Raw genomic sequence first — 26,080 nt, forward strand, 5'->3', positions numbered from 1 at the left:
TTTAGTCATCATGTCTAATTCTGCACATTCTATAATTTTTTTAAATACCTCTGTATCTTTTGGTATCGTCTTTTCTTTCCATTTCTGCGCGAATGTTATTCGTGCCGCCGTCAATATATGAATTATTAAATAATAAATCTCTTTTTTATACTTTATATTTGAGATACCCAATAGAAAAAATTCAGGAGATTTTTTAATCTTCTCCTTTATTATTTCATTTATCCAATTCTCTACTTTATTCCAAAATATTTTTGTCTCAGAACAGGTAAAAAAGAAGTTGGTACATATTATCATGCATGGTGGACCTGTTCTGGTATACCCCAGTTTCTAATAAGTATATTGATAAATATTAGATTTTTATTTGGAGTGGGATTAATTAGACTAAGTTGCAACAATGAATTAATTGTGTAATTTGATACAATTTGTACAAGCTTTTCATATGGTTTTATAATCAAGTTTTAAAATTATAGTGATAAATATAGATTGTTAAAATAAGATTTGATTAACTGGATTTATAGGTGGAAGTTAACTTAGTATATGAAATTGATATTTACTGTATTTTTAACTTGTGTAGTAATATTGTTGTGATTCAGCCTGGGGCTCCTCAGGGAATGGCTGGAACTCTGCCGGATCCATGCTCAGAGGGGGAGGACGATGAACAGGAGGGGGAGGACCAGGCAGAAGAGGAAGAGGAGGAGGGAGAGAAGCCTGAGACACCCGGGGGGGGCCTCTCCCCAGCGAGTAGCCTGGATTCATTAGATGAATACGCCCAGGCTATCATAGATATGAGGCAGAGACGGGCAGCCCAAAGAAGGGGCCAATTAGCAAGGTATTTCCATCCCTGAATTGGTAACAGCTGGGTTTGGGTGTGGTTCTCCTCAGCAGGGTTGAAAAGGCAGACCCGCCCTTACTGTATTGTGGAGAGTTATCAATTGGGAGTCCTGTGACCTTGCTTCGATTCTTGGCGTCTCTGATCCTGGCTTGTAGCTTCGAAGGCTGAAGACTTGGGGGAGGCATGGGTTTTATTACCTCCAGTGTTGTTTTTGCCAGCAAGAATCCTGTTTTATTGCCTGGCCGTCGTGAAACCTCTGTGAAGCTTCATAACGTTCCTGTCTGTAAGAACAGTTTTTGCTACCTGTGTTTGCTTTCAAATATATAAACTGCCTTTGATTTTTACCAGTGTGTCTGGATACTCTTTTTAGTTGGTGTTGGCGTCTGGGGGGACCCAGACAGAACAAATATGATAATTGATAATTTCCTCTTTGATTTTGGAAATATCTATTGAGGTAATTAATAAGAATTTTTTAATAATAATTTTCAATACTTTTTATATAATAATCATAAGTTAAGTTTAGTTTTTTAACTGTAAGTAAATAAGTGAATGCCATTTTGGGGGGAAATAGTTTTACCTTAGATACAAAGAAGTTTAGAAATATATTCTGGATGTCAAGTACATCCACCAACATAAAAACATAAAAAAACCAGACTTCAACCTCATCTTTGATATCACAAGAATCTCCATTGCTATCGCCAGTTCAACAAAAAGTGATAACAAGTATGCTAGCAAAAGAGAAAGAAAAGGAAAAAGCCCAACCACAACTAACGCTGCAAACAATTCAAGATTCATTAGTAGTCATTCAAGATTTTATGCAGAAAACTCAGATTTCTATTGACACAAATAGAAAAGAAGCAAGACAGCAGCATGAAGATTTGAAAGCCGAAATGGGCGATCTAAAAGTTGATACAGGAAAAATGAAGGAAAGGATGAAAAAAATAGATGGAAAAATTGTAGAAATCCAACAAACTTTGAAAGACAATGAACAAAGGATTAAGCCAGTTGAAGGAAAAATGGAAAAAGTAGAGTAGAGAATGAAAGAATTTGAAGATTGTAGCATAATAATTAATAGAAGATTTGACAAGGCAATAACTCATTTAGAATTGCAATGTGCTTCTTATGGACTGAGATTTCAGAATATTATAGAAGAAAAAGACGAAGATCTAAATGCAAAAATCACAGAGATAATTGGTGAGATTCTTCAGGTTGACCCCCAGGAAGAGAAATTGATGAACTTTACAGAGTACAGACAAGTTTTGCCAGAAAACATAATTTACCACAGGAGGTCCATATTAAGTTTATAAGAAAGACTATAAGAGATGATATTTTAAAATGGACAAAAAAAAATCAAAGTCTGGATTATAAAGGGAAAGAAATTATAATCCTTAAACAGGTTCCAAAAAGAGTCAGAGAAAGCAGAAGGGGATATCATTTTCTGACTTAATTAAAGAAAATATAACCTTCCGCTGGCTTATCCCTGAAGGTCACATTCGTTCTTTCTATCTTGAACTTGAACTTTGAAACCAAAAAAATATATATTTTTCTTTTCTCTTCTTTTGATGGATTAATAAAACAATCTAAATTTGATATGACTATGGAAAAGATTTAAACTGCTAAAGGTAACCTGCAATGATGATTGAAACTTGGATTTTTTAGATCGTCAAAACTACTGTGTTCCGGGCTCTAACTTTGACAGCGGAGGAACACATTTTTGCTGCCTTTTTTCTCATCTTGCCGTTTTCTCCTACACAACAGCGAAATAATACAATAATTTGAAAATAAATGGAAAATAAAGGGAACTGAAATATTAAATTAAAAAGAGTTTATTCAGCCTTTCCTGTGGATTATTTGCCTTTGGATTATCGTATTTGGATTACTTGCTGATCGCTTTTGGACTATTTGCTGAGATCTTCTTAATACCTGCCTTGGTGTACGAAATATAACCTGACTCCATTTTAAGATTTGCCTGTCTACATCTGTCTTGGATTTGGAAAATAAATAAACTGACTCCATTTTAAACAAACGAAAACTTTTAATTTGATTTCCCTTCTGAACTTGAAATTGGAACTACTCCTTGACATTTGGATTGATACCCTTCCTTTACCAGAAAAATTATTTGATTCATAAGAAGAATATAAGAAGAATATACGTATATAACACTGATATTTTCTGCTTCAAAATAACTATCTTTCTCCCTGGGTTTTTTTTGGTTTTTTCTTTTTCTCCTTTTCTTGTGTAGTGTTATTTTCAAAAGAAAATTGATTTGAAACATATGCGTTGTTAACAAACCTTGGTTCCCTGCTCTTTTACAGTTGGATTAAAATACCCCCTCCTTTTGCTTTCCTCCCTATTAAAATAATTCTTTTTACTCCTTTCTTTTCCTTTCATTTTTTTTCTTTTTTCTTCTCTCCCTCCTCTTCCCCTCTTATATTTTTCTCTTCTTATGCTCTTTTTTCCTCTCATGAATAGTTATTTCTCTTTATTCATTCTGTCCTCTTTCCAGACTATTTCCTTTTCCTTTTTTCTTCTTTCTTATTTTTAAAAGTGTTACACCTGGCTTTTTTTTCCGTTTTGCCTATTTAAAATTTTAAAAATAACAATATATCTTGAATTTTGTTAGTAATTGGATTGAAATATTGTTATATTGTTATATTTTAAGGGAAATTGCTAATAAGGTAAATTGAATAGGTTTGGAATTTATAGGAATTTTCTTCCTTCCACTCCATACAAATTGAAAGTAATTTCAGGGTTGAAACAGTAGATCCAAATTTGAGAATGCCAAGCACTTCAACCTATGTCAAAACAGTTAAAAAACAAACTACAGCAGCTATTTCTTCCCCACAAGGGTCACCTCATCCTTCCCCAACGCACCAGGTGTTATCAGTCACTATGTCTACCAAGGAGAAGGACAAAGACAAGGACAAATCAATGCAATCTAATTTTGCAACAATACAAGAAACTCTGAATACATTGAAAGACTTTATGTTTAAATCTCAAGAAGATGCAACTCAACAACGAGAGGCTATAAAAGAGGACGCAACACAACAAAGAGAAGCTATAAAATCTGAGTTGGCAGAATTCAAAACAGAGATGGCTGAATCCCTGAAGGTCTCTCATTGTATTGGCAAGGTGCAAGAATAAAGCTTGAGAATGTTGACAATGCCAGAGAATTTTTTGAAGCAAGTGGCCTCAACAAATCCGAACAACCACGCAAGGAAATTCCTAAAAGAAGTGGAGAGGAGATGGGGGCAACCAGCCAAGAGAAGGAGGAATCCTTAGGGGCAAAAAGAAAACAACCACAGATTCAACAAGATTTGATTCTAAGCAGCAGATTACGTGAATATAAGGATACCAAGAAATACTACAAATAGTTATGTTGGCGGATACAAAAATCTTCTCTGTTGACGTGAATGGATTAAATGAACCAAGAAAAAGAAATCAAATATTTTCAAAACTTAAAAACAAAGAGCACAAATAATTATATTACAAGAAGTTCATATTTAAAAAACCAGTAGAAAATTATTATGCAATTCAAAATTAGGAAATATATTTACTAGTTTAGCAGATCAGAAAAAAGAGGCATTGGAATGTACATAGATAATTCAATAGATTCAAAACAACTATATAGCGATCAGAATGGTACAATTTTAATTGTACAATTGAAAATAGATCAGAAATCTCTCGTCATTGTATCCATTTATGCAATGAATGACAATCAAAAGAATTTTACAAGCAAGTACATGATAAGATAAATGACTTGGCCATTGAGAATATGATCATAATAGGTGATTTTAACGCAATTTCAAACAGATCAATGGATCATTCAAGTAAAAAGAAAGATAAGAAAAAGAAAACAATTTTACCAATAACATTTCAGAAAATGAGTTCAGAATTATTATTGAAAGACATTTGGCAGGAACAATACCCTTTAACTAGACAGTATACCTTTATTTGAATCCTCATAAAATTTGGACAAGGATAGAAATGGCTTGGGCTTCGGTACAAACTGCAAAGAACATTAAAGATATTGAGATAGATACAAATAGTTGGGCAGATCATAATCCCTTGGTAATTTATTGGAAAGGGTATAGAAAACAAATTAAATGACAAATGAATAGGAATATTTTATGAGACTCGCAATATATTGAATGGATGGAAAAACAATTAGAAATTTTCTTCAAAATTAACAAAAACTCAGAAACATCCCCACAAAATTTATGGGATACAACTAAGGCATATATATGGGGCTTAACGATTTCTTACACCGCAAAAAAAATAGAGAAAAAAAGAACCAATATGAACAATTAGAGAAAGAATTAAAAGATTTAGAAATAGTATTACAAAATAATTCATATATTGAAAAGATAAAAAGAAAAGGAGATTTGGTTAAACATAGAATAAACCTTATAGAACAAGAACAAATAGCTGGAAAAATTAAAAGAGCAAAAGAAGAATATTTTGAACATGCAAATAAACTGGGACGATGGCTAGCATTTAAATTAAGGAAACATAGAGAATCAAAAATGATAAAGAAATTGGTAGATAGTAAAGGAGTGCCAAGATTCAGAATAGAGGAGAAAATAAAAATAGTCGAGGAATTTTACAGGAATTTATATAGAAAAGAAGAAGTAAAAGAAGAAGAGATTTTTAAATTTTTAAATTCAATAGATCTACCACTTCTGTCAGAAGAACAACAGGGAAGGCTTAATGCCCCATTTACTATGGCTGAATTGCAGCTGATGTGGAAAAATCAAAAAAATAATAAAGCTACAGGCCCAGATGCCATACTGGCTGAATTCTACAAAATAGATAGTAATGTACTCACTTTAAACATGTTAGAGATTTTCAATAGGATTATAATGGATGGCAAACCCCCTAGATCTTGGTAGGAGGCTTTAATAACTTTAATACATAAGACATGTACAGAGAAAGATAAAATACAAAATTATAGACCAATATCTTTATTAAATGTAGACTATAACATTTTTACTGCTATCTATGCATTTAGACTTAATTTTTTTTAAATGAAATAATACATGAAAATCAGAATGGCTTCTTACCGGGCAGACAAATAAAAAATAATTTAAAAACGATTATTAATACATTAGAATTTTATGAACAATATCCAGAAAAACAAATGTCATTGGTATTTTTGGATGCAAAAAAAGCCTTTGATAATGTTGATTGGACATTTATGAAAATACAATTAAATAAAATGAAATTTGGAACAAAATTTGTCAATATAATAGATGCGATATATTTGAATCAAACAGCTAAATTTATATTGAATAATGATCAATTAGAAAGTTTTGAGATTTTCAAAGGTGTAAGACAGGGTTGCCCTCTTTCACCGCTATTGTTTATTTTAACTTTGGAAGTTTTGTTAATAAAAATAAGAGCAAATAATAAAATTAAAGGATTAGAGATTGGAAAAGAAACTTACAAAGTTCAAGCTTTTGCTGATGAAGTGGTTTTTATTGTAGAAAATCCCTTAACATCAATTCCAAATTTAATAGAATTAATAGAAGAATGTGGATGTGCTGCAGGTTTAAAAATTAATAGAAATAAAACACAATTATTAATCATGAGTATGACAGATGTACAGATAAGACAATTGGAAAATTTGACGAATATGAAGAGAGCAAAGAAAGTGAAGTATTTAGGTATTTGGGTTACAGCTAAAACAATGTCTTTGAAAAATGACGATTATATGAAACTTATTGGTGAAATTAAAAAAGATTTAGAAATATGGAATAATTTACAATTATCCTTCATAGGAAGAATTTTGACAATTAAGATAAATATTTTACCCAAAGTATTGTTTTTATTTCAGGTTATTCCAATAAATCCTGGAGGAATTTTTTTTTAAGAATTAACAAAGATCGTTAAGAAATTTTTATGGCAAGGGAAAAAATCGAGAATAAAATTAAGTGCACTAGAAGATATTAAAGAAAAAGGAGGGCTCGCCCTCCCCAATTGGAAGTTATATTACCAGTCTACAGCCTTATCTTGGATTAAGGAATGGCTAACTCTGGAAAATAGAAGATTATGATCTCATGCTTGGTTGGCATGCCTTTATATGGTATGATAAGTATAAAATACACTCTTATTTTAAGAAACATATAATAAGAAAAGCTTTACTAGATGTATGGAATGACATAAAAAAAGATCACTTCTTAACCATTCCAGAATGGATTTCTCCTATAGAAGCAATTTGTCATCCTAATTTAACTCAAGAAGGGAAGATATGAAAATATAAAGAATTAATAGATGAACAAATGAAACTGAAATCTAGACAAAAGTTACAAGACGAGGGAGTAATAACAGACTGGTGGCAATACGCACAGATTCAGTCCAGATATCAAAAAGATATCAAAACATATATATTCAGGAAGGGAAAAATTATTTAGGAAATGTATTAATAACAAATCAAAGAAAACTATTAAGGAAAGTATATAAATATTTGATTAGTTTTAAAACTACTGATTTGATTTTAAAAGATAATATGATAAGTTGCTGCAGGAATTTGGGAAAAGAAATAGATTTAGACATGTGGGAAAGAGTCTGGACATACAATTGGAAAATAACTAAATCAGTTTCATTTAAAGAAAATCAAATTAAGATGTTTTCAAAAATGTTTCCGAATACATCTCCAAATTGTTGGAAATGCAAAAGAGAAATAGGTTCCTATTATCATCAGTTGTGGACTTGAAGCTAAACTTCATTGGAATAATATAGAAAGATGGATAAAAGAAATTACCTCACAGGAGATTAGGAAAACCCCAGATTTTTTTTTTACTAGGTATAACAAATCCAAAATACAAAAAAGAAATTTATTATTTAATAATTCATATCCTGGTTGCCGCCAGGATTGTATTCGCGCAAAAATGGAAAGAAAAAGACATTCCTAAGGAGGAGGACGTAGTAAGGAAAATTATAGAGTGTGCAGAGATGGACATGATGACGAGGCAGTTAAATAATCAAGAAGAATCAGACTTTTATAAAACTTGGGAGAGGATTTATATATGGTTGAATAAAAATAATATTAAATGAACTGAATAAAAAGAATATATACATGAATTTACTTCTTAGAAATCCTTTAATATATAAGAAATTTAAACAGAATATTTTTTATTCTCTGTATTGATCTTACAAATTTCTCTTTTCTGTATCAGGAAGACTTCTATTTTGAGCAGTGCAATTGTAGCCCCTGTATATGTTCGATGTTTGTCTGTCTTGTTTGTCTTTTTATGAAAAATCAATAAAAATTTTAAAAAATTAAAAAAATTAAGAGCTTACATTAAGACATACCTTGTGGCAATAGAGGCGGCCAACTCTGTGTACGTTACCACCTTTATTGCGTCTGCAGACTCTCGCCCAGCTGCCCTGTTTAGGGTGACTTCTTCCCTCCTGAATAAGGTGAAGATGGTGGAGCCCTTGCAGGGCAGAGCTGAGAAGTTTGTTCAGCTTCTTGCAGATAAAGTCGCTCAGATTCAGAATCTGGACTCCAATTGGGCAATTCAGACCGAGGTGACGGGGTCAGGTGGACAAGGCCATGGGTGCTGTGAGTGCCTCCACCTGCCTACTGGAATCATGATCCTCCTGGCTGGTTTTGGCCAGTCGGGAGGTGACTCGTGCATCCAGGTGTTGATTAATGCTTCCTTGAGTGAAGGGTCATTTCCGCAACTGTTAAAGGAGACAGTTGTGTAACCCCTCCTCAAGAAACCTTCCCTGGATCCAGCCAAATTGAAGAAGTACAGTCCAGTGTCCAACCTGCCCTTTTTGGGTAAGGTTGTTTTGTTTAGAAGGTGGTGGCACTCCAGCTCTGGCAGACCTTGGAGGAAGCAGATTATCTGGAGTCTTTTCAGGACTGGTCACAGCACGGAAACCATTTGGTCGCACTGATGGATGATTTCTGGCAGGCCCAGGATAGGGGATATTCCTCTATCCTGGTGCTCCTCAACCTCTCAGTGGCCTTCGATACCACCGACCATGGTATCCTTCTGTGACAGGTGGAGGGATTGGGAGTGGGAGGCACCATTTTACGGTGGTTCTCCTCCTATCTCTCCAATTGTTCGAAGCTGATGTTAGTGGGGGGGCAGAGTCTGGGCCCCTCCTTTGTGGGGTGCTGCAGGGGTCTGTCCTCTCCCTCTTACTATTTAACATTGACATGAAGCTGCTGGGTGAGATCATCCAGAGTGTTCAAAGACTCCAAATTGTCCAGAATGCAGCCATGTGAGTTGTTTATATGGTACACCCATATAAAACCTATACTCTGAGAGCTGCACTGGCTTCCTATTAGTCTCTGGGCACAATTCAAGGTGTTGGTTATCACCTTTAAAGCCCCATATGGCTTAGGGCCGGATTATTTACGGGACCATCTCCTGCCACATACCTCCCGAGACCAATTAGAGCACACAGAGTTGGCCTCCTCCAGGTCCCATCAACTAAGCAACGCAGGTTGGCAGGACCACAAGGGAGGGCCTTCTCTGTTGCTGTCCCGGCTATATGAAATCAGCTCCTCCCCCCGACATCCACCCTGTCCCACCCTGCAGGCCTTTTGTAAGGCCATGAAGACCTGGCTATGCCAGCAGGCCTGGGGGTCCTGATATTAACAGCACCCAAAGTGTAGGATTAGTATGTATGCATGGTGTAGTGTCTATTTTATATTAGTTTTAGTAGGGCTTTAGAGATTAGATAGTATTTTTGACTTTTATTGTTTTGTAATTATTTTATTGTTGTAAGCTGCCCTGAGTCCTTTGGGATTGGGCAGCATCGAAGTCAAATTAAATAAATAAATAAATAAATAAATAAATAAATAAATAAATAAATAAATAAATAAACAAACAATCTTTGCATCATTAGTTTCATTTCTGTGAGGATGGTGAGGATGCTGATGGCATATATGATGATATCTTTCTTGTCACCATATTGACCAATTTATAATCCCAATATAAGTATAAAGATATATAACCTTCAAGCTCTTCTATGCTCTAATCCATTTATTTATAGGGAAAAAATAAAAAACAAAGAAAAAGGAAAACCTTGAAAAATAAAAATTAATAATTAAAATATCCAATCTTTGGGCTCTTCCTGCCCTAATCCATTTATTTATCAAATGTGAATCAAAGAAAAGATAAAAAAGGAAGAAAAACTAAAGAAAAAGAAGGAAAATAGAAAAAAACTGCTCAATCTTCAAGTCTTTGAGCTTTTGCCACCCTAATCCAGAGATTTAGACCCAAAAAAGCACATTAGCAAAAAAAAAAGGGAAATCTTTTAAAATGTCAAAGAATTAGTTCAAAGAAACCAGATGTTGTACACTACCAAATGTTTATTGCCATAGACAAAACAATTTTCAAATATACTGTTCTTTCAGTCCAAGGTCTGTGAGCAATTTACTAATTCAAAACAAAAAAGATAAGAGAAAAACAAAGTCCACAACTGTATTCCAAAAATATAATACAGTAGCTAAAAAGTAACCAAAATGGACACTAGATGTCACTGCACTCCTCAATTCCTCAATTATTGCAACAATGTCCAAACAAATTTCAAAAAAGGAAGAATCTATAAATCTTCCAAAAATAATACACAAAGTATTATAATCTGGTAAATTAATAATACAGCTGGCAAACCAATATTTATTTATTTATTTATTTATTCATCCATCCATCCATCCATCCATCCATTCATTTATGTTGAAAAGGACCTTGTAGGTCATCAAGTCCAACACCCTGCTGAAGCAGGAAACCCTTCACCACCCCAGCCAGATGGCAGTCCAATTTCTTCTTGAATATGTCAAGAATCGGGGCATTCACAACCTCCACTGACAGGCCGTTCCACTGGTTCATCGCTTTCACTGTCAGGAAATTCTTCCTTATGTTCAGGTTGAATCTCTCCTTGGTCAGCTTTCATCCGTTGTTCCTTGTCTGGCCCCCTGGTGCCCTGGAAAATAGAGTGACCCCCTCTTCTCTGCGGCAACCCCTCAAATACCTCTAAAGTATTTTTCTCCAAAGTAGTCCAATTTAAAATCTTTTATTTAAACCAACCATTCCGCAGCTTAATTTCCAGAAGTGGAGGAACTTTCCACTCCCCCTTTTCTTTCTCCAACACTTTTAAAGCAAAATCCAATTTTAAAATGAGAAAAAAACCATTTCTATTTCCTTTAATGAAGTTACTTCCACTGCTATTATTTTAAGATGTGATCTCACCCAGATGACTCCAATCCACTCTTCAAATCCTTGCTGTTAGCTTTTGCCTTCAGGGCTGATGACCCTCTTGCCTCCAATGGCCAGGAAGTCAGACTGTAGATGACTCTGGGGTCTGCACCAACCCCCTGTGGTTGCCACTCCCCCTTTCTTTGCCACTCTCCCATGCAGCTCTGACCCTAATTTAGGGTCCCCCATCTCATGCAGTTCATCACCTCCTGCAGAGCCTTCACGGGAAGCCTCTGTCTCGTCCGACATTTGGCTCCACCACCAGTATTTCTTGAGACACTATGTAAGGCGTACACTGATAGATGGATAGTTTAAAACTAAATGTCAACATTATTTTCAGATTCCCAGCTGGATTTTGACTTTATAAATGTTCACCCATCCAAATTTCATGTACCTAGGTAAAGCAATTATGTACAACCAGACAATAAATGAGAAAGGCAAACTAAAATCAAGGCTAGAATTAAACAAAGAGGGGATAGAGTTGGAATGGTGGGCCTACCTACAACTGCAGTCAAAATATAGTAAGGAATTAGATAAAATACTTTTAGTAGAGAAGGTAATAAATACACACACACACACACACACACACACAAAACAGTAGAGTTTAAGGTGAATATTGATGTAATAATTTAGGGTATTTAAGTGTATATACTAGAAGATTCATCACATATTTGTTAATTGTTTCTTTTTTGTTGTTTCCAAATTTATATGGGAAGAAGCCCAGAATCAAACTGAAATGGTTACAACATAGTAGAAAGAAGGGGGGACTTGGACTCCCAGACTTTGATTTACATTATTAAGCCTCAGTATTAATTTGGGTTAAAGAATGGATCCAACTAAAGAATATCAGACTTTTGGCACTTGAAGGGCACAATCTGTTGTACATACTCCCGGTCAGTTGGAGGATGATGAAGAACTTGAGGACTCGGATACAGATAGTGTTTATGAATTAGTGGTGGGTCCGGGGTTACAGGTAGTAGAACAGGTGGGAGGCCAGCCACAGGATGTTGCTATGAGTCCAGAATATAATGAGGAAGAATCAGACTTCGCTGGGTCAATCCTAAATTCAGAAGGGTCCAAAAATGTGAGGAACAAGTGTTTGGAAGAAGATATTACGGGGAGGAATGGGTTAAATACTATTTGGTACATCAGGGGGCCAGTGGGGAAGAAGGGTGGAGTTTCAATGTTGTACGGCTAAAATGAAAGGTGTTTATGTTCAGCTCCCAAGCAAGCAAATGCATGCTGTGTTATTTTACAGTCATTTCTGCTGTTTTTGAATCATGCTGTGAGTACATAAATCTTGTTAAATGGAGGAGGCTAGGAGGAATCCATGAGGAATGCAATTAAGAAAGATAACGGGAGGAAGAGGAATGTGCTAGTATGAACTGTATTTTGAATACGGAAGGGAAGAGAATAAAGATGGAGTTTCTTTGTTTATGAAATACTGCATTTAGTAAGAGTTATTTGTATTAGCTAAAGTTCTACCAGAAATCAGGACACAATCTACAAGTGGGATTGCAAACACAAAACACACTCACATTTCAGAAATCATAAAATTAGAGAATCGTTACTAGAAACATGGAACAAAATTAAAAGACAATACTATACAGAAGTCCCAACTTGGTTCTCAGGAATGGTGACTGTGATACACCTAAACACCATGGGCTTATATAAAATGTTCAGATACTCAGAGATATTAGACAAAGAAGGGAATTTGAAAACGATATCACAATTAGAGAAAGAAGGAATAAAAATAGACTGGTGGCCATACGCACAAATTAAATCAAGGCTATACTATGATAAGAGGAATTATGGAATACAGCGTCAAATCTCAATACTTGATAAAAAAAATTGGGTCAAGGGAAAAAATCAATTACGAATATATATAAAGTATAATTAGAATATAAGATGGTAGAAGAAATAGTTAAAGTAAACATGATCAGCTGAGCAAGTAACATTGGCCATTACATACAACTAGATCAATGGGAAAAAATATGGCAAGAAAACTACAAAATGACCAAAGCTACAATGTATAAGGAAAACATAATCAAAATGTTTTATAGATGGGATTTACCACCTGCAAGGCTAGCAAAAATGTATACAAATTTAAAACCAAATTGTTGGAGATGTAGTCATAAAAGTGGAACTTATTTCCACATGTGGTGGGCGTGTCCTCAAATTTAAAAAAATCGCGTAAAACACAAATTTGGATAGAGGAAATGATACAGCAAAAGTTAGAATTGAAACCGGAAATAATTTTACCCGACATCCTGAAAAAACCAATGAAGAAAGAGCACTACTATTTCATTCAAAACATAATAACAGCAATAAGGATAAACATAGCACAATACTGGAAACAGGAAACATTACCAAACAAAAGAAGCTTGATTTAAAAAATTCCTGATTGCGCAGAGGCAGATAAGATGACAATGGAGCTCAAGAACCAAGAAAATATGAAGTACAGTGATACCTCTACTTAAGAACTTAATTCGTTCTGTGACCAGATTCTTAAGTACAAAAGTTTGTAAGTAAAAGCAATTTTTCCCATAGGAATCAACGTAAAGGCAAATAATGCATGGAAACCCACTAGGAAAGAAATAAAAGCTTGGAATTTGGGTGGAGGGAGGCGAGGAAGAAGAGGAGGAGGACAGTCACTGCTGAAGGAGGAAGGTGAGGTGAGGGGAATCAAAAAAATCCGAAACTTTAAGGCTTAAAAAAAAAAGAGGGACTCTGAGGCGGCAAGGAGGAGCATGCACCTCCCATACACCAAGCGCGAGGCTGCCTTCCATACACTGCACCAGAGAGAGAAACCCAAGTGGGCGAGAGCGGGAAACCTCCCACTCCTTTAAATGAAAGGTGGTGGTGGCTGCTGCTACCTGCTTCCTCTTCCTTCCCATACTGAAGGGCTCCCCTCTCCTTTCCCTCGCTCACTTTGTAGCTGGCGTCTATTATTGATTGATTGATTGGATTTGTATGCTGCCCCTCTCGGAGGACTCAGGGCAGCTCACAACATATCAACATATCTTTCCTTCACTTTGGTGACTCCTCGTTTTGGCTGAAGCTGGGTTGATCCTGCCAGGGCGAAGCGCCTCCTTTTGCTTTTCCCAGATGCTCTGGGAGGCAACCTTGTGCCAGGTGTATGGGGGGCAGCGTGAGGGAGTCACCACAGAAGTAGTTTATTCCCTCTCCAAGCACCCAGAGAAAGGAAAACATGTTTCTTTTCTCTGGGTGCTGGCAGAGGTTTATTCCCTCTCCAAGTGCCCAGAGAAAGAAAAAAATTTCGTTCGCTCTGGACTGCCAAGGCCTCCTTAAGCGCCACTGAAAGGCTCCTCTGGCAGCCCACAAAAACCTGAGATGGTCAGAATTAAAGGTGGAATGGCAGGAAACTGGCCGGGCCTTCGTGCCACTCTCAAATTTCCTGGGAAATTTTTCTGGGCTCAGGTTCTTAAGTAAAAAATGGTTCTTAAGAAGAGGCAAAAAAATCTTGAACAGCCGGTTCTTATCTGGAAAAGTTCTTAAGTAGAGGCATTCTTAGGTAGAGGTACCACTGTACTATAAAACATGGAGATAATTTTATGAATAGCTTGATAAAAGTGAAAAATAGGAGCTATATAAAAGATTTATGAATAAGTTTAAAAGGGTCTAAAGTTTTTTAGATTTATTTAAGAATTTGGTAATAACCGACCATATGTGAGAGTAGATAGGAAAAAAGGATTGAAGAAACACAAAATACAGTACTTAAAACCAAATAATATCCGCTGGTAGTATTCACTGTATGATAAATTGATGAGTTCAAACTAAGCTGTCAATGAGACAGCGGGGTTGGGTTATGTAGGGTTTGTTTTTGTCTTGTCTATGGTTTTCTCTTTCATTTACCATTTTTGCCTGTTTTGATGATGAATGTAAAGATGCTATGATCGAGAAAATGCATTTTTAATGTATATATTTGAAATAAAATTCATTTTTATTAAAAGCAAATTTTTTAAAGAAACTTGGAATAAATTATATCACTGGTGGGTCAGAAAGGAAAACCAAGATCTCGGATTAAGAAAACCCTATGGAGACGTGTGTGTGTGTGTGTGTGAATACATACATACATACATACATACATACATACATACATACATACATATTGAACAGTAGAGTTTTAAGGTGAATATTGATGTAATAATTTAGGGTATTTAAATGTATATACTAGGAGATTTGTCACATATTTGTTAATTGCTTCTTTTTTATGTTGTTTGTTATGTGCATTTTTATCAATAAAAAATTAAATCAGAAAAAAAGTCATTAGTGGGAGGAGATGAATGATGGAAACAAAGAGATTAAATAGTGCAGACTTAGTAAATAGTTTGACAGTGTTGGGGAAAATATTTGTTTAGCAGAGTGAAAAATATTTGGGAAAAAACTGTTCTTGTGTCTAGTTGTTCTGGTGTACAGTGCTCTATGGCATCATTTTAAGGTTTATGTCCTCAAACAGTTTATGTCCAGAATGTGAGGTGTCTGTAAATATTTTCTGACTTGCCATTGGTGTTAGTTCTCTGGGGGCTATACATTATAGAAAGTTATGATTGCTTTTGAAAGGAAGAGGTAAGAGTCTGTTTACCCTGTAAAATCAAATGGGTGGTTTTGTTGGAGAAGAAGTAATCACAGCAGGACCCAAGAAATTTCAATATTTTTCTTTTCTTTCCTCCTACTATATTTATCAGGAAGATAAATCTATCTCCGCATCTACCACTGTTGTATTATCGCAGCACCATTGAGAGTATCCTGACATACGGCATTCTTGTATGGTATGGGAGCAGCTCTGTAGCGGATAAAAATGCTCTACAGAGAGTTATTAAAACTCTCCAGAATTATCATTGGGTTCCAGCTACCCATTTTGGATGATATTTTCACAACTCGCTGTTCTAGGAAGGTTATTCTCAGAGTCTCTTCTCATTCTGCTTACAATCTTTTTGAACTGTTGCCTTTTGGCAGAAGATATAGAATAATTGAAACAATTGAAATAGTTATTATCCCAGACATAGTTCCCTCTAAGCTGAGCAGTGAGCAATCGCTCACTTAAAAACCATCATCAACTCAGAGTTTTCCAAACCTGCCCAGAAGCCGAGAGGGAAAGAGTGAGAGGGAAGGAGAGAGAGAGGAAGAGAGAGAAACAGATAGAAAAAAGAGAGGAAGGAAAAGAGAAAGAAAAAGAATGGGAGTAAGGAAGAGAGAAAGAAAATCAAAATCTAGTTTGAAACTAGCTCAACTATTTAAGTGGCATTTTGATATTGATAGAGTTGCCCTATTATGAGCTCACTGTTATAGACACACAGTACAGTATTTTATTTTGAAAGTCTCTGAGGCAAAACAGGGTGGGTTTTTTATTTGTTTGTTTGTTTGTTTATTTATTTATTATTTCTGTGCCGCCCAGTCCCAAAGGGGCTGCCGCTCAGACACTATACTTTTCCGCCCACCCCAAAAAAAAATTAGAGGGAACACTGCTCCCAGAGCTATACTTGCACTTAACAATAAACTAAAGAGTCACCATCAGTGAGCTGTTGGACAGTATTACTTGGTCTGTTGTGTAGATGTTTGGGTGGTTCAGGGAGGGTGCGTAATTTTTGGTGAGTGGGGCATGTTTTTTCAGATTGTTATGTGTGTTGGGACTGGTCTTTAGGTGTCATGTGAACGTCATTGTTCACATGTGTATATGCATACAATGACAATAAAGTATTTATCCATTCTTTTTTTTTTTTAGTTTACAAGCTGTTTCAAATGTAATGATTCTGGGCATTAAGCATGAGTTTTGAATACACACTGGCTTTTTTCATCACCTTCTGATTTACAACATGCTCTGAGCAGAACATAGTATCCAGTGAGAAGGCAAAAGAAAATCTGTACATCATGAGAAGCAAGGCGGTTGAAGAAGTCTGAGTGCACATGGCTCTGACAAGTGAGATTAAAATAAACCAAAAACCCAGCTTCGGTCTTCCTCAGGTCCAGGTTTTTTTAAATCTTTTTAGCTGCTAATACAGCTGGAGAGCGGCCACGAAAGTAGCGTTCCAGTAGTTCCTTCTTCCTTACACCTGGCTCTTCCCTTTCAAACTTCTGGAGCACGTTTTTACGAAGGGGGCAGGGGCAGGCTGACTGGCACTACAGTAACGTGTTCTGATTTCAACTGTGAAGCTTCCAAGGAAGCAAGCGCCGGGGCAGAAGCATAAAGCCCACCAACTGCCCCCACATAGAGCGTGGGTTTCGGGACGTTTGCTGTCCCGGCTATAACTGAAACAGAGTGGGAGGAAGAAGGGAGGAGAAGCCCCGGCTTCCATAAACTAAAACCGCTGCCGCGCTTTTATGTGCACAGAGACTTGATTCATTTAGTTGGGGCACAGCCACGCAAGGGTAAGGGGGCCAGTACTAAGCCGCCGGCCTAATTCGCACAGCCCAGGAAACGGAGGGGGAAGAGGAGACAAAGCTCCCCCTACACGTGTATATACACGCGAACGCGCACGCGGATAGGCTTGCGAAGCAGTGGCGGCGGCAGCAACGCTGCTCTTTGCTAGGTTTAGGAAGAAGGGAGCAAGAGAGTGTGTCGGGATGCTCTGCGCTAGGACCCAGCAAAGCAAGACGGCGCCTCCGGGTTCTTTTTGCCCTATGGAGCTTCGACTGCAGCAGCGGGCGCCATCTCCGGGGTGGCAGTAGGCACAAGCCGCCGTGGTGTGGTCTCTTTCCTCCTCTCTTCTGCGGCGGCGCCCCTCCCGGTTCCTGGAACTCCGATAGGGGGAGGGAGCGCGTGCCTACTGCAGGCGCTGCTTGCCTGCTGTCCGCTCGCTCGGGGGCGCGGACGCCGGCGCGCTCTTCCTTCTCCTCCCCCAGACTAGCTCTGCACGCGGACGGACTGCTGCTCGCCTGCGCCCGCCTCGCGCTCGGGTTTCCCCTCCTGTCGCGCGCGCCTGGGCACGCCGAGCCCGTTTTGAATCCGCTGCTTTTCGTAGGATTGCTGTGTGGGGCTGCTGCTTCTGGTGCTGCAGTCGTCTTTCGACGCCCCCTCCCCCCCAAGCCTTCAAATTCTCCCCGTTTTCGAGCTTCCTTTTCTCTCCTGACAAGATTTCTTCAGCCTCACCAAATCCTCCTCTTCTTCCTCATTATTATTGTCACCACCACCACCATCATCACCGCCGCCACCACCATCACCCCCCCCCCTCGAAGCTCCTTTGAGCGCCTCCTGGTACTCCCAAGGTAGGCTTCTCAACCCCCCCCTTCCCCTCTTATTTCCATCCATGGAAAAAACTCAAGAATGAGTGGCTTTGTGTGTTGATCTGCACAAAAACGGGGAAAGAGGTTAGCCTCTGTTTCCGCCAGTCTCGACGTGGATGTGCTTGTGCATAAAGAGGATTCAATGAAAATTTCCTCACCCCTCAGCTAATACAAACCTCTTATTTTGAGTAGATCCTTTTTAAAAGATTCTGGAACTTTGTGCTGCGCTGTGGCTCCTGTTATTTATGAAGTGCATATCTCGTCTTCATGAACGTGACAGGTATTGTCTTCAAACAGCTGTCAAACATGTTAAACATTTGGAAGATATAAACTGCGTTAAATTATAGGGATGTCTGTAATACCTTTCCTCCTGTTCCTTTCCTCCTCCTGTTCTGTCTCTCATATATTTTGGAAAATATATAAAATTAGAGTAAATGTATACCAACGGTGAAGTGATGAATTCATTTACTGGATAGGGAAAAGTCTGGAATCTTTTTACACTACAGAGAAGGGTGGAGAGAAAACAATATTACTTGCATGTCACTTTTAATTATGCATTGCATGTTCCAGCAAAGCATGATCTCAGTGGATAATGGCAATATAATAAGTTGCTCACTGGAAGAAAAAAGTGCTGAGACCCCAATTTAAAGTCCTCCTTGAAGTGATAGTAGTTGAGTTGACTGAAAGCATCTATAAGTAGATATAAGTATCCTCTCGTTTTCAGCCTTTAGGTTTTGCAAAACATCTGCTCTCAAGAGGAAGAAAATACCCTACATGATGCAGTGGCTTCTCATTTTCTTGATATGCTTTTCTGCAAGGTGAGAGGATATTTGGATTTTGTATCAGCAACATTAAGGAATATATTGTTTTCTGGTGGTTGGTTTCTGTAAATGGTATATATACAGAGATGAGTGATCAAAAAATCTTATTCCTAACATGAGCTTTCTAATTGTATGCAGAACAAATCAAGTAAAGAAAGAAATTATGGGGATGATAAAATGCTAGTAAACTTATAGTAGACCAGTCCTAAATGTCAAATGATATTTGTCATGTTTATCCTAAAATAAAACAAATTAGTTTGGGAGTTGTCTTTCTGTTTTTGTATTTTTTGATGTTTTGCAATGAATTCTGGAGTCATTGTGCTATTGATTATCTCAAGCCCGTACACAGAGAGAATAACATTTTTCTAAAGTCCAGAAAGCAAAACAAAATAGGGAAGGTAGTGGAGTATTTTGTATATGGACCAGTATTTTTGGTAAAGATAATAAAACAGACTTGTTTAATTTGTAAACCTCTAGGTGGAGATAGTATACAATTTCATAAAATAAAACAATGATGTGAATTACTAATCAACTTTTCTGGCTGCTGAAATGGCAGTTCCAAAATAACAGTATCATAGAGCACAACTTAAAATGTTCATTAAATTGTCACCTGACCTCATTATGCAATGCATCCAGTTAATAGTGATTTGTCACTACATTTTGGCTTGTAGATTCAAATCTGGATTGCACTATCTTCCTAGCTAATTTGGATATTTGTTTTCATCCAATCTTTGATTTTCAAAGTTTATTGTAAAAATTAGATGGGGGCTAAATAATTGGCTACATATTTTTGTAGCCAGATTGAAAATGTGCTTTTAATTTTATCCAACTAGCAAAGATACTGCAGTATGAGTTTGGCCATAGAGGGCCAGATCTTCCTGTCTTGACTCAAGTGAGTAAGTCACATTGAATTGCTGTCAAGGAATCACCATAAATAACAACATGATTGCAGTTTGTCCATTTTTCTGAATTAGACTCAACGATAACCATTTTGTGTACTAATTTGTCTGTGGAAGAGACCTTGGTTAGATACTTCCACAAACATGTTTTTACACAATATGCATGCATTAAGAAGAATATTTAGAATATATATCAAGTAACCTGTGGCCATTAGTTTTAGATGTTTGCACGGAGATGGTAAAGCAATATTAATATTACTTTAATGTGATTCTGCTATTTGAAATGTATGCGTCTTTGTCATTTGAATTTGTATGTTAAGAGGTGCTTTAGCTTTTCAGTAGTAGTCTTAGCCAGGCTGCAGAAGCATATTGGATTTATTATTGCTTTTAGTAAAAGGAAAGGAGGGAGCTAAGTGATTTGTTGTTGTCATTTTATTTTCCATGCATCTTTAAATTCATTCTGTGCATATAATGTTTCTTATTTTAGGATCAATAATGTATTTCACTGAAACTGATTGTTGTTTTCAATTATTGTTGTTATTGCAAGATTTTAACAACAATAATGCCAATTTCAGAGATTTTTTAAAAGCTGGGCAGAACTTTTATCATTTGCTTTGTCATACTATATATCCCTATTAATTACAAATTAATGCTAACTCAACATAGGGGCATCTATGGCTTATGAGTCATACAGTCCCTGAGCGAATACAGTAAATTTTTAGATGGTCCAAAGTCAAAAAATATATAGTTAATATCTTTGTACCGATTGTCCTTGAAGACATTCATTTCTACAGCACCAGTTGGGGAGTTTTGTGTAACTTGTTTTCATAGGTAACCATGCATCAGCATTGTACAATATTTTGGAGTGCTTTATGCACAACTTTTCTTATGGGGGAAATGATTATGTTTCCAGTTATACAAAGACTGGAAAATCATGTCAATCTCTTCTTTTAGGAGTTTTTACCAGCTACCTATATCTATGTAATTGATATAGCAATAAAACAGATGGCAAAAGCTAGGTAATACTTGGGTACATCTTGAAAAAGCTAAGCAGGTTTGAGCCTAGTTATGGTAGTAGAATATAAAAAAACCCTAGGTCTATTACTTGTATTGAATTTTGAACAAATTCCAGAAGAAGGTAATGGCAAGGTAATGGCAAGCCATTGCATACAAATCTAATAAATAAATAAGCCAGTTTTGTGTTATTGCTATGGAAGCTACATAAATGTGCCCATGCAGTCGCAAGAATTACCCTTGACTTTGAAGAATTGTTACTTTACATAAATATTGGATGTCTGAAATGTTATTTGGAAAAAGATTGCTTATTTTTATTTATTTATTTATTGTTAGAGTTGAAAGGAACCCCGAAGGTCATCAAGTCCAACCCCCTGCTCAAGCAGGAAACCCTATACCTCCCCAGCTAGATGGCAGTCCGATCTCTTCTTGAAAATGTCCTGAGTTGTGGCGTTCATACCTCAGTCCATCATGGCACTTTTCTGCTATTTTTTTTAAAGCAGCAGATTTCCTTTAAAGCTTCTTTGCAAGTCCTAAAAATGCTGCTCCAAACTCATGCAGAAGTCTTAAAAAAGGCTGTTTTAAGGAACAAACAAACAAAAAAGAAAAAAATCCTGTGCCAACTCAAGTTAGGAAGCAGTTCTTTTGAATTGTTTCTGAAACGTAGGCAATTCTAATAAATATATTCCTTTAAAAGATTTTATTTTATTCTCAATGTTTGGATGGTTTGAATGTGTTGGACTATTTCAAATGACTTTTTGCAGGATTGCCATGTAATTACCTTTTTTTAAGTCATCTTACAATCTTTTTTGAAAAGGCAGTGCCACCTGTTCAGTGCACATGTAGAGAAGGGTCTAGTTAGCCTCCCTTTTGTTTCAATAAGTTTTTTTTTAAAGGAGGGAAAAAGTTTGCTAAGAATGGCAGTGATTCAGTTAATTTCTATGTTTGAGTCTCATTAGAATTTATTTGTTTGCTTGTTTATTTCATTTATTACAGCTACCCACTCCAAAAGACTCTGAATGACTTTCACTTCAAAATATACAATTGAAATAATTAAAAACATAAAAGCCTAGTTTAAAAAACCAACTATCATTAAAAATCAATACAAATTTAACAGGACTACACAGATAGTACAAGATGAAAACATTTTATTGAGAGGACCTGGAGTATACCCACTTGGCCCGAATATATTAAGAGGCCAGTAACAATTGGAGAGAAGCAGTCCTACAAATAGTCAGGCCCTTTTCCTGGTAAAATGTGGTAGGCAGTAATGAACCTTTAACATTGAAAGCCTCATACTCCCCCCCCCCCCCCCCCCCAATTTCAGACTTAAAGTTCACATAAATGTTTCCTAGCTGTTGTTGCTTAGGCAAACCTAGTGGAATGGAATTGCACCACTAGCTATGATGTCATATTTCATATACTTGAAATGTGCTTTGTTTCATTGGTTTTGAGTTATATACATAGAAAAGAAACCTCCTCCTGGATTATAACAATTTATGTAAAGTAAAACAAAGTCTCGCCCAAGTCATAATTGATTCCTGGGGATCTCATGGACATGCTATGCAGTTTTCTTAACAAAAATATGGAAGTGGTTGTTACTGTTTTCTCCTGGGATAACATTTTCAAAATTCTTACCTTGGCTACAAGTTGAAGATTTCCTGGCGCTCTTCCATTCAAGTATTGACCATATCTAATCCACCTTATCTTTTTCAACATCATGCAAAGTTATTGGTTACAGAGACAGAGTATATATTGTTCTGAGTTCGGGTTTTGCCCCGTGTAATATTTTAAGTGTCTATGCGACGTTTTGGTGAAATCACATTCACCATCATCAGGCTGAAGTTGTAAGCTTCGTGCTGCTGTAAATATAGTTTACTATATTTACAGCAGCATGAAGCTTACAACTTCAGCCTGATGATGGTGAATGTGATTTCACCAAAATGTCGCATAGACACTCAAAATATTACATGGGGCAAAACCCGAACTCTTAAATGAAAGGTCCCATATCTAAAAAGTGATTGATCACTACATATTCAAACCATAATGAATGTACATGGAGCATACTTGGTTTATTTTTTTCCCCCTATGTCTGTTAGATCAGCACTGGCTGACCCCAATGAAGATGAAGCAAAAAATAACATTACTATCTTCACAAGAATTCTAGACAGACTTCTGGATGGTTATGATAATCGTCTAAGACCTGGACTGGGAGGTAATAAGTAATTTGATTCTGAAACAAACCAAGGATCCTACAACATTGCTAGAACTCCAGGGTTTAATAACTTTACTAATGTTCTCCTAGTAGTAAAATTTCATGTTGGAATTTTAAGTTGTGGATTAAATGTTGAGCATAATTTTAAGAAAGTAGATTCCAAATCTTTCATGTTTAAAATAACTTGATGGTATGAAGTTCTTAGATGAGTAGTACTTTCTGTTTTATAATGTAGAACTAAATACCATATGTGATGCCAGTTTATTTGAGTAAAGGGCCTTTACCTTAGTGGTACTTTAATCCTATCAGGGAAAGAACTTTGATTATTGAGCTATCATTAAAATATTGGAAATATTAATGAAAATTAATAGCTTCTCTTCCTGTATAATTAGTGTATGTATGTATGTAGTGTAGGTAGCACAGTTAACATAAATTACTTCTGCTAGAACTATTAAAGAAAGCCAGGATGACTCATGTAGTCTATTTAAATACCTGTCTTTCATCCAGAGCTTCCCAGGTCTCTCCCTTTCTGCAGTTGTTTTTGGAGTGAACGAAAATTTCCTGTCTATGATCTGCCTTTCACTGGGGGGACTTTTGTTATCAACCTGGACAAGGAAATATTCTCTTTATAGCAGTACAAAACGTAACGAAGATTTGAATCAGAAGTGCAAAGTAAGTTGCTGAATAAATAAGGCTATGAAAGCTGTGAGAAAATATATTAAAAAGAAAATAATTTCTGGCATCTTGATCAAGAGGCAAAGCTTTGATATAGAAAATTGGCTGTGTTTTGAATGTGTTTTTAGCCTCTTATGGAATCCATTGAAGTTTTCATGGACTTTTTAGGGGTCAATGAAATACAGTTTGAAAATATCCTAATGTAGCCTAAATGCTAAAGAAATACAGTGCTACCTCTACCTAAGAACGCCTCTACTTAAGAACTTTTCTAGATAAGAACCAGGTGTTCAAGATTTTTTTGCCTCTTCTTAAGAACCATTTTCTATTTAAGAACCCAAGCCCGGAAACAGTTCCCAGGAAATTTGAGAGTGGCACAAAGGCCCGGCCAATTTCCTGCCATTCCCTCTTTAACCCTGGCCATCTTGGACTTTTCTGGGCTGCCAGAGGAGCCTTTCGGTGGCGCTTAAGGAGGCTTTGGCAGTCCAGAGTGAACAAAGCATTTTCCTTTCTCTGGGCCCATGGAGAGGGAATAAACCGCTGCCAGCACCCAGAGAAAAGAAACGCTCCCTGGGCTGCCCAGAGCAAATGGAGCATTTTCCTTTCTCTGGGTGCATGGAGAAGGAATAAACCAATTCACTGTGTTGACTCCCTCACGCTGCCTCCCATACACCCAGAGTGTGGTTGCCTCCTGGAGTGTCTGGGCATGGAAAGGCAAAAGGGGGTGCTTCGCTCTGGCTGGATCAACTTGGCTTCAGCCGAAGGAGTCACCACAGTGAAGGAAAGGCACCAGCAACAAAGCGAGCGAGCGAGAGAAGAGGGGAGCCCTTCAGCAAGAGAAGGAAGAGGAAGCAGGTAGAAGCAGCCGCCACCACCGCCTTTCGGTCAAAGGAGCAAGAGGTTCCTCCCTCTCCCCCGCCTGGGTTTCTCTCTCTGGCGCAGTTTATGGGAGGCAGCCTCACACCGGATGTATGGGAGGTGCGTGCTCCTCGCCGCCACAGAGTCCCTCTTTTTTTTTTAAGCCTTAAAGTTTTGGATTATTTTGATTCCCATCACCTCACCTTCTTCCTTGGGCAGCGACTGTCCTCCTCCACTTCTTGGCTGTCTTCTTGATGTCTGGAGTCTACATTCCATTTCCTCTCCCTCCCACTATGAAACCTGACAACTTTTTTCATAATCTTTGTTGTCACATACATCAGAAACAGCAGCAGCAGCAGCAGTAAATAAATAACAAATAAATAAATAAATAAATAAATAAATAAATAAATAAATAAATAAATAAGTTTTTAATAGCCAGAACAAGAGAACACTAATTTGGGAGAGAAAAAAGTTGTAATCATTTAGTGTTAAAGAGTCAGTATGTTGGAGAAAGAATTATTTCTGTATGCTGCATTAAAATTTTGCATTTGAGTCCTGGAAAAAGTTTAAATATCGACCTTGCTGTTTATGTAACTGTTTATTGATTTAACAATAATACATCTACCTCTTTTTATTATTTCTGGCATCACTGTATGAATAAATGATTATTCGCAAATCTTTACTTTACATTATAAATAACATGCAAGAATATTGTTTGCCAGGAATTGTGTAGCCAGTGGTGACACAATCTTATCTTCTTTTGTCTCTATTTGTCTTGTGTGGAGTTCCTACACAATAACGGAATAACTCCCTATTTGAGATGTTTTGCCAGCTTTTCCTGATCATCTGTTAGATTTGTTTTATTATATGAGCAATCATATATTTTTATACAGTTGTTCAATTCTTTGATGTTTTATTTTATCAATCATATAGTGCTTAGATAATTGCTTTTTGTTGAGTTTATAATTGCTTTTTGTTGAGTCTTCGGAGAGGGGCGGCATACAAATCCAAATAATAAATAAATAAATAATAAATTTGAAGAATATGTGAACATGTGGGTAAGAACAGTGCAAGAAAAATTAGCTTGAGACTGCAATGGAAATCTCAGCCTTACAAATTACAGACATTTGAGAGACTAGAGCGGTCTTCCTTCATTCTCTTAGTAAAATATTCTATTTTGAGGGCTGCCCAGAATATCAGTGCAGTTGATTTGTAGTTATAAATTTATATGAAAGATAGATATAGTCTCCATTAAGATCTCTTTTGCTCTGACAGAAGAGTTTGCCTGCCCTATCCTAATTATCATT

The 26,080-nt window shown here is 36.7% G+C and overlaps 1 protein-coding gene across 1 annotated transcript in view; it reads left to right on the forward strand.

Moving 5' to 3' along the window:
* Positions 1-18,498: 18,498 nt before the first annotated feature.
* Positions 18,499-26,080, forward strand: part of LOC139170318 (gamma-aminobutyric acid receptor subunit alpha-2) — a 302,125-nt gene continuing 294,543 nt past the window's right edge. The window contains exons 1-3 of the mRNA XM_070757344.1: positions 18,499-18,574; positions 19,019-19,112; positions 23,128-23,243. Coding sequence (XP_070613445.1) covers positions 18,562-18,574; positions 19,019-19,112; positions 23,128-23,243 — 223 coding nt within the window. The 5' untranslated portion in view covers positions 18,499-18,561. The remainder of the gene's footprint in view (positions 18,575-19,018; positions 19,113-23,127; positions 23,244-26,080) is intronic.

This window comes from Erythrolamprus reginae, chromosome 7 (genome assembly GCF_031021105.1).
Source record: "Erythrolamprus reginae isolate rEryReg1 chromosome 7, rEryReg1.hap1, whole genome shotgun sequence".
NCBI lineage: Eukaryota > Metazoa > Chordata > Lepidosauria > Squamata > Dipsadidae > Erythrolamprus > Erythrolamprus reginae.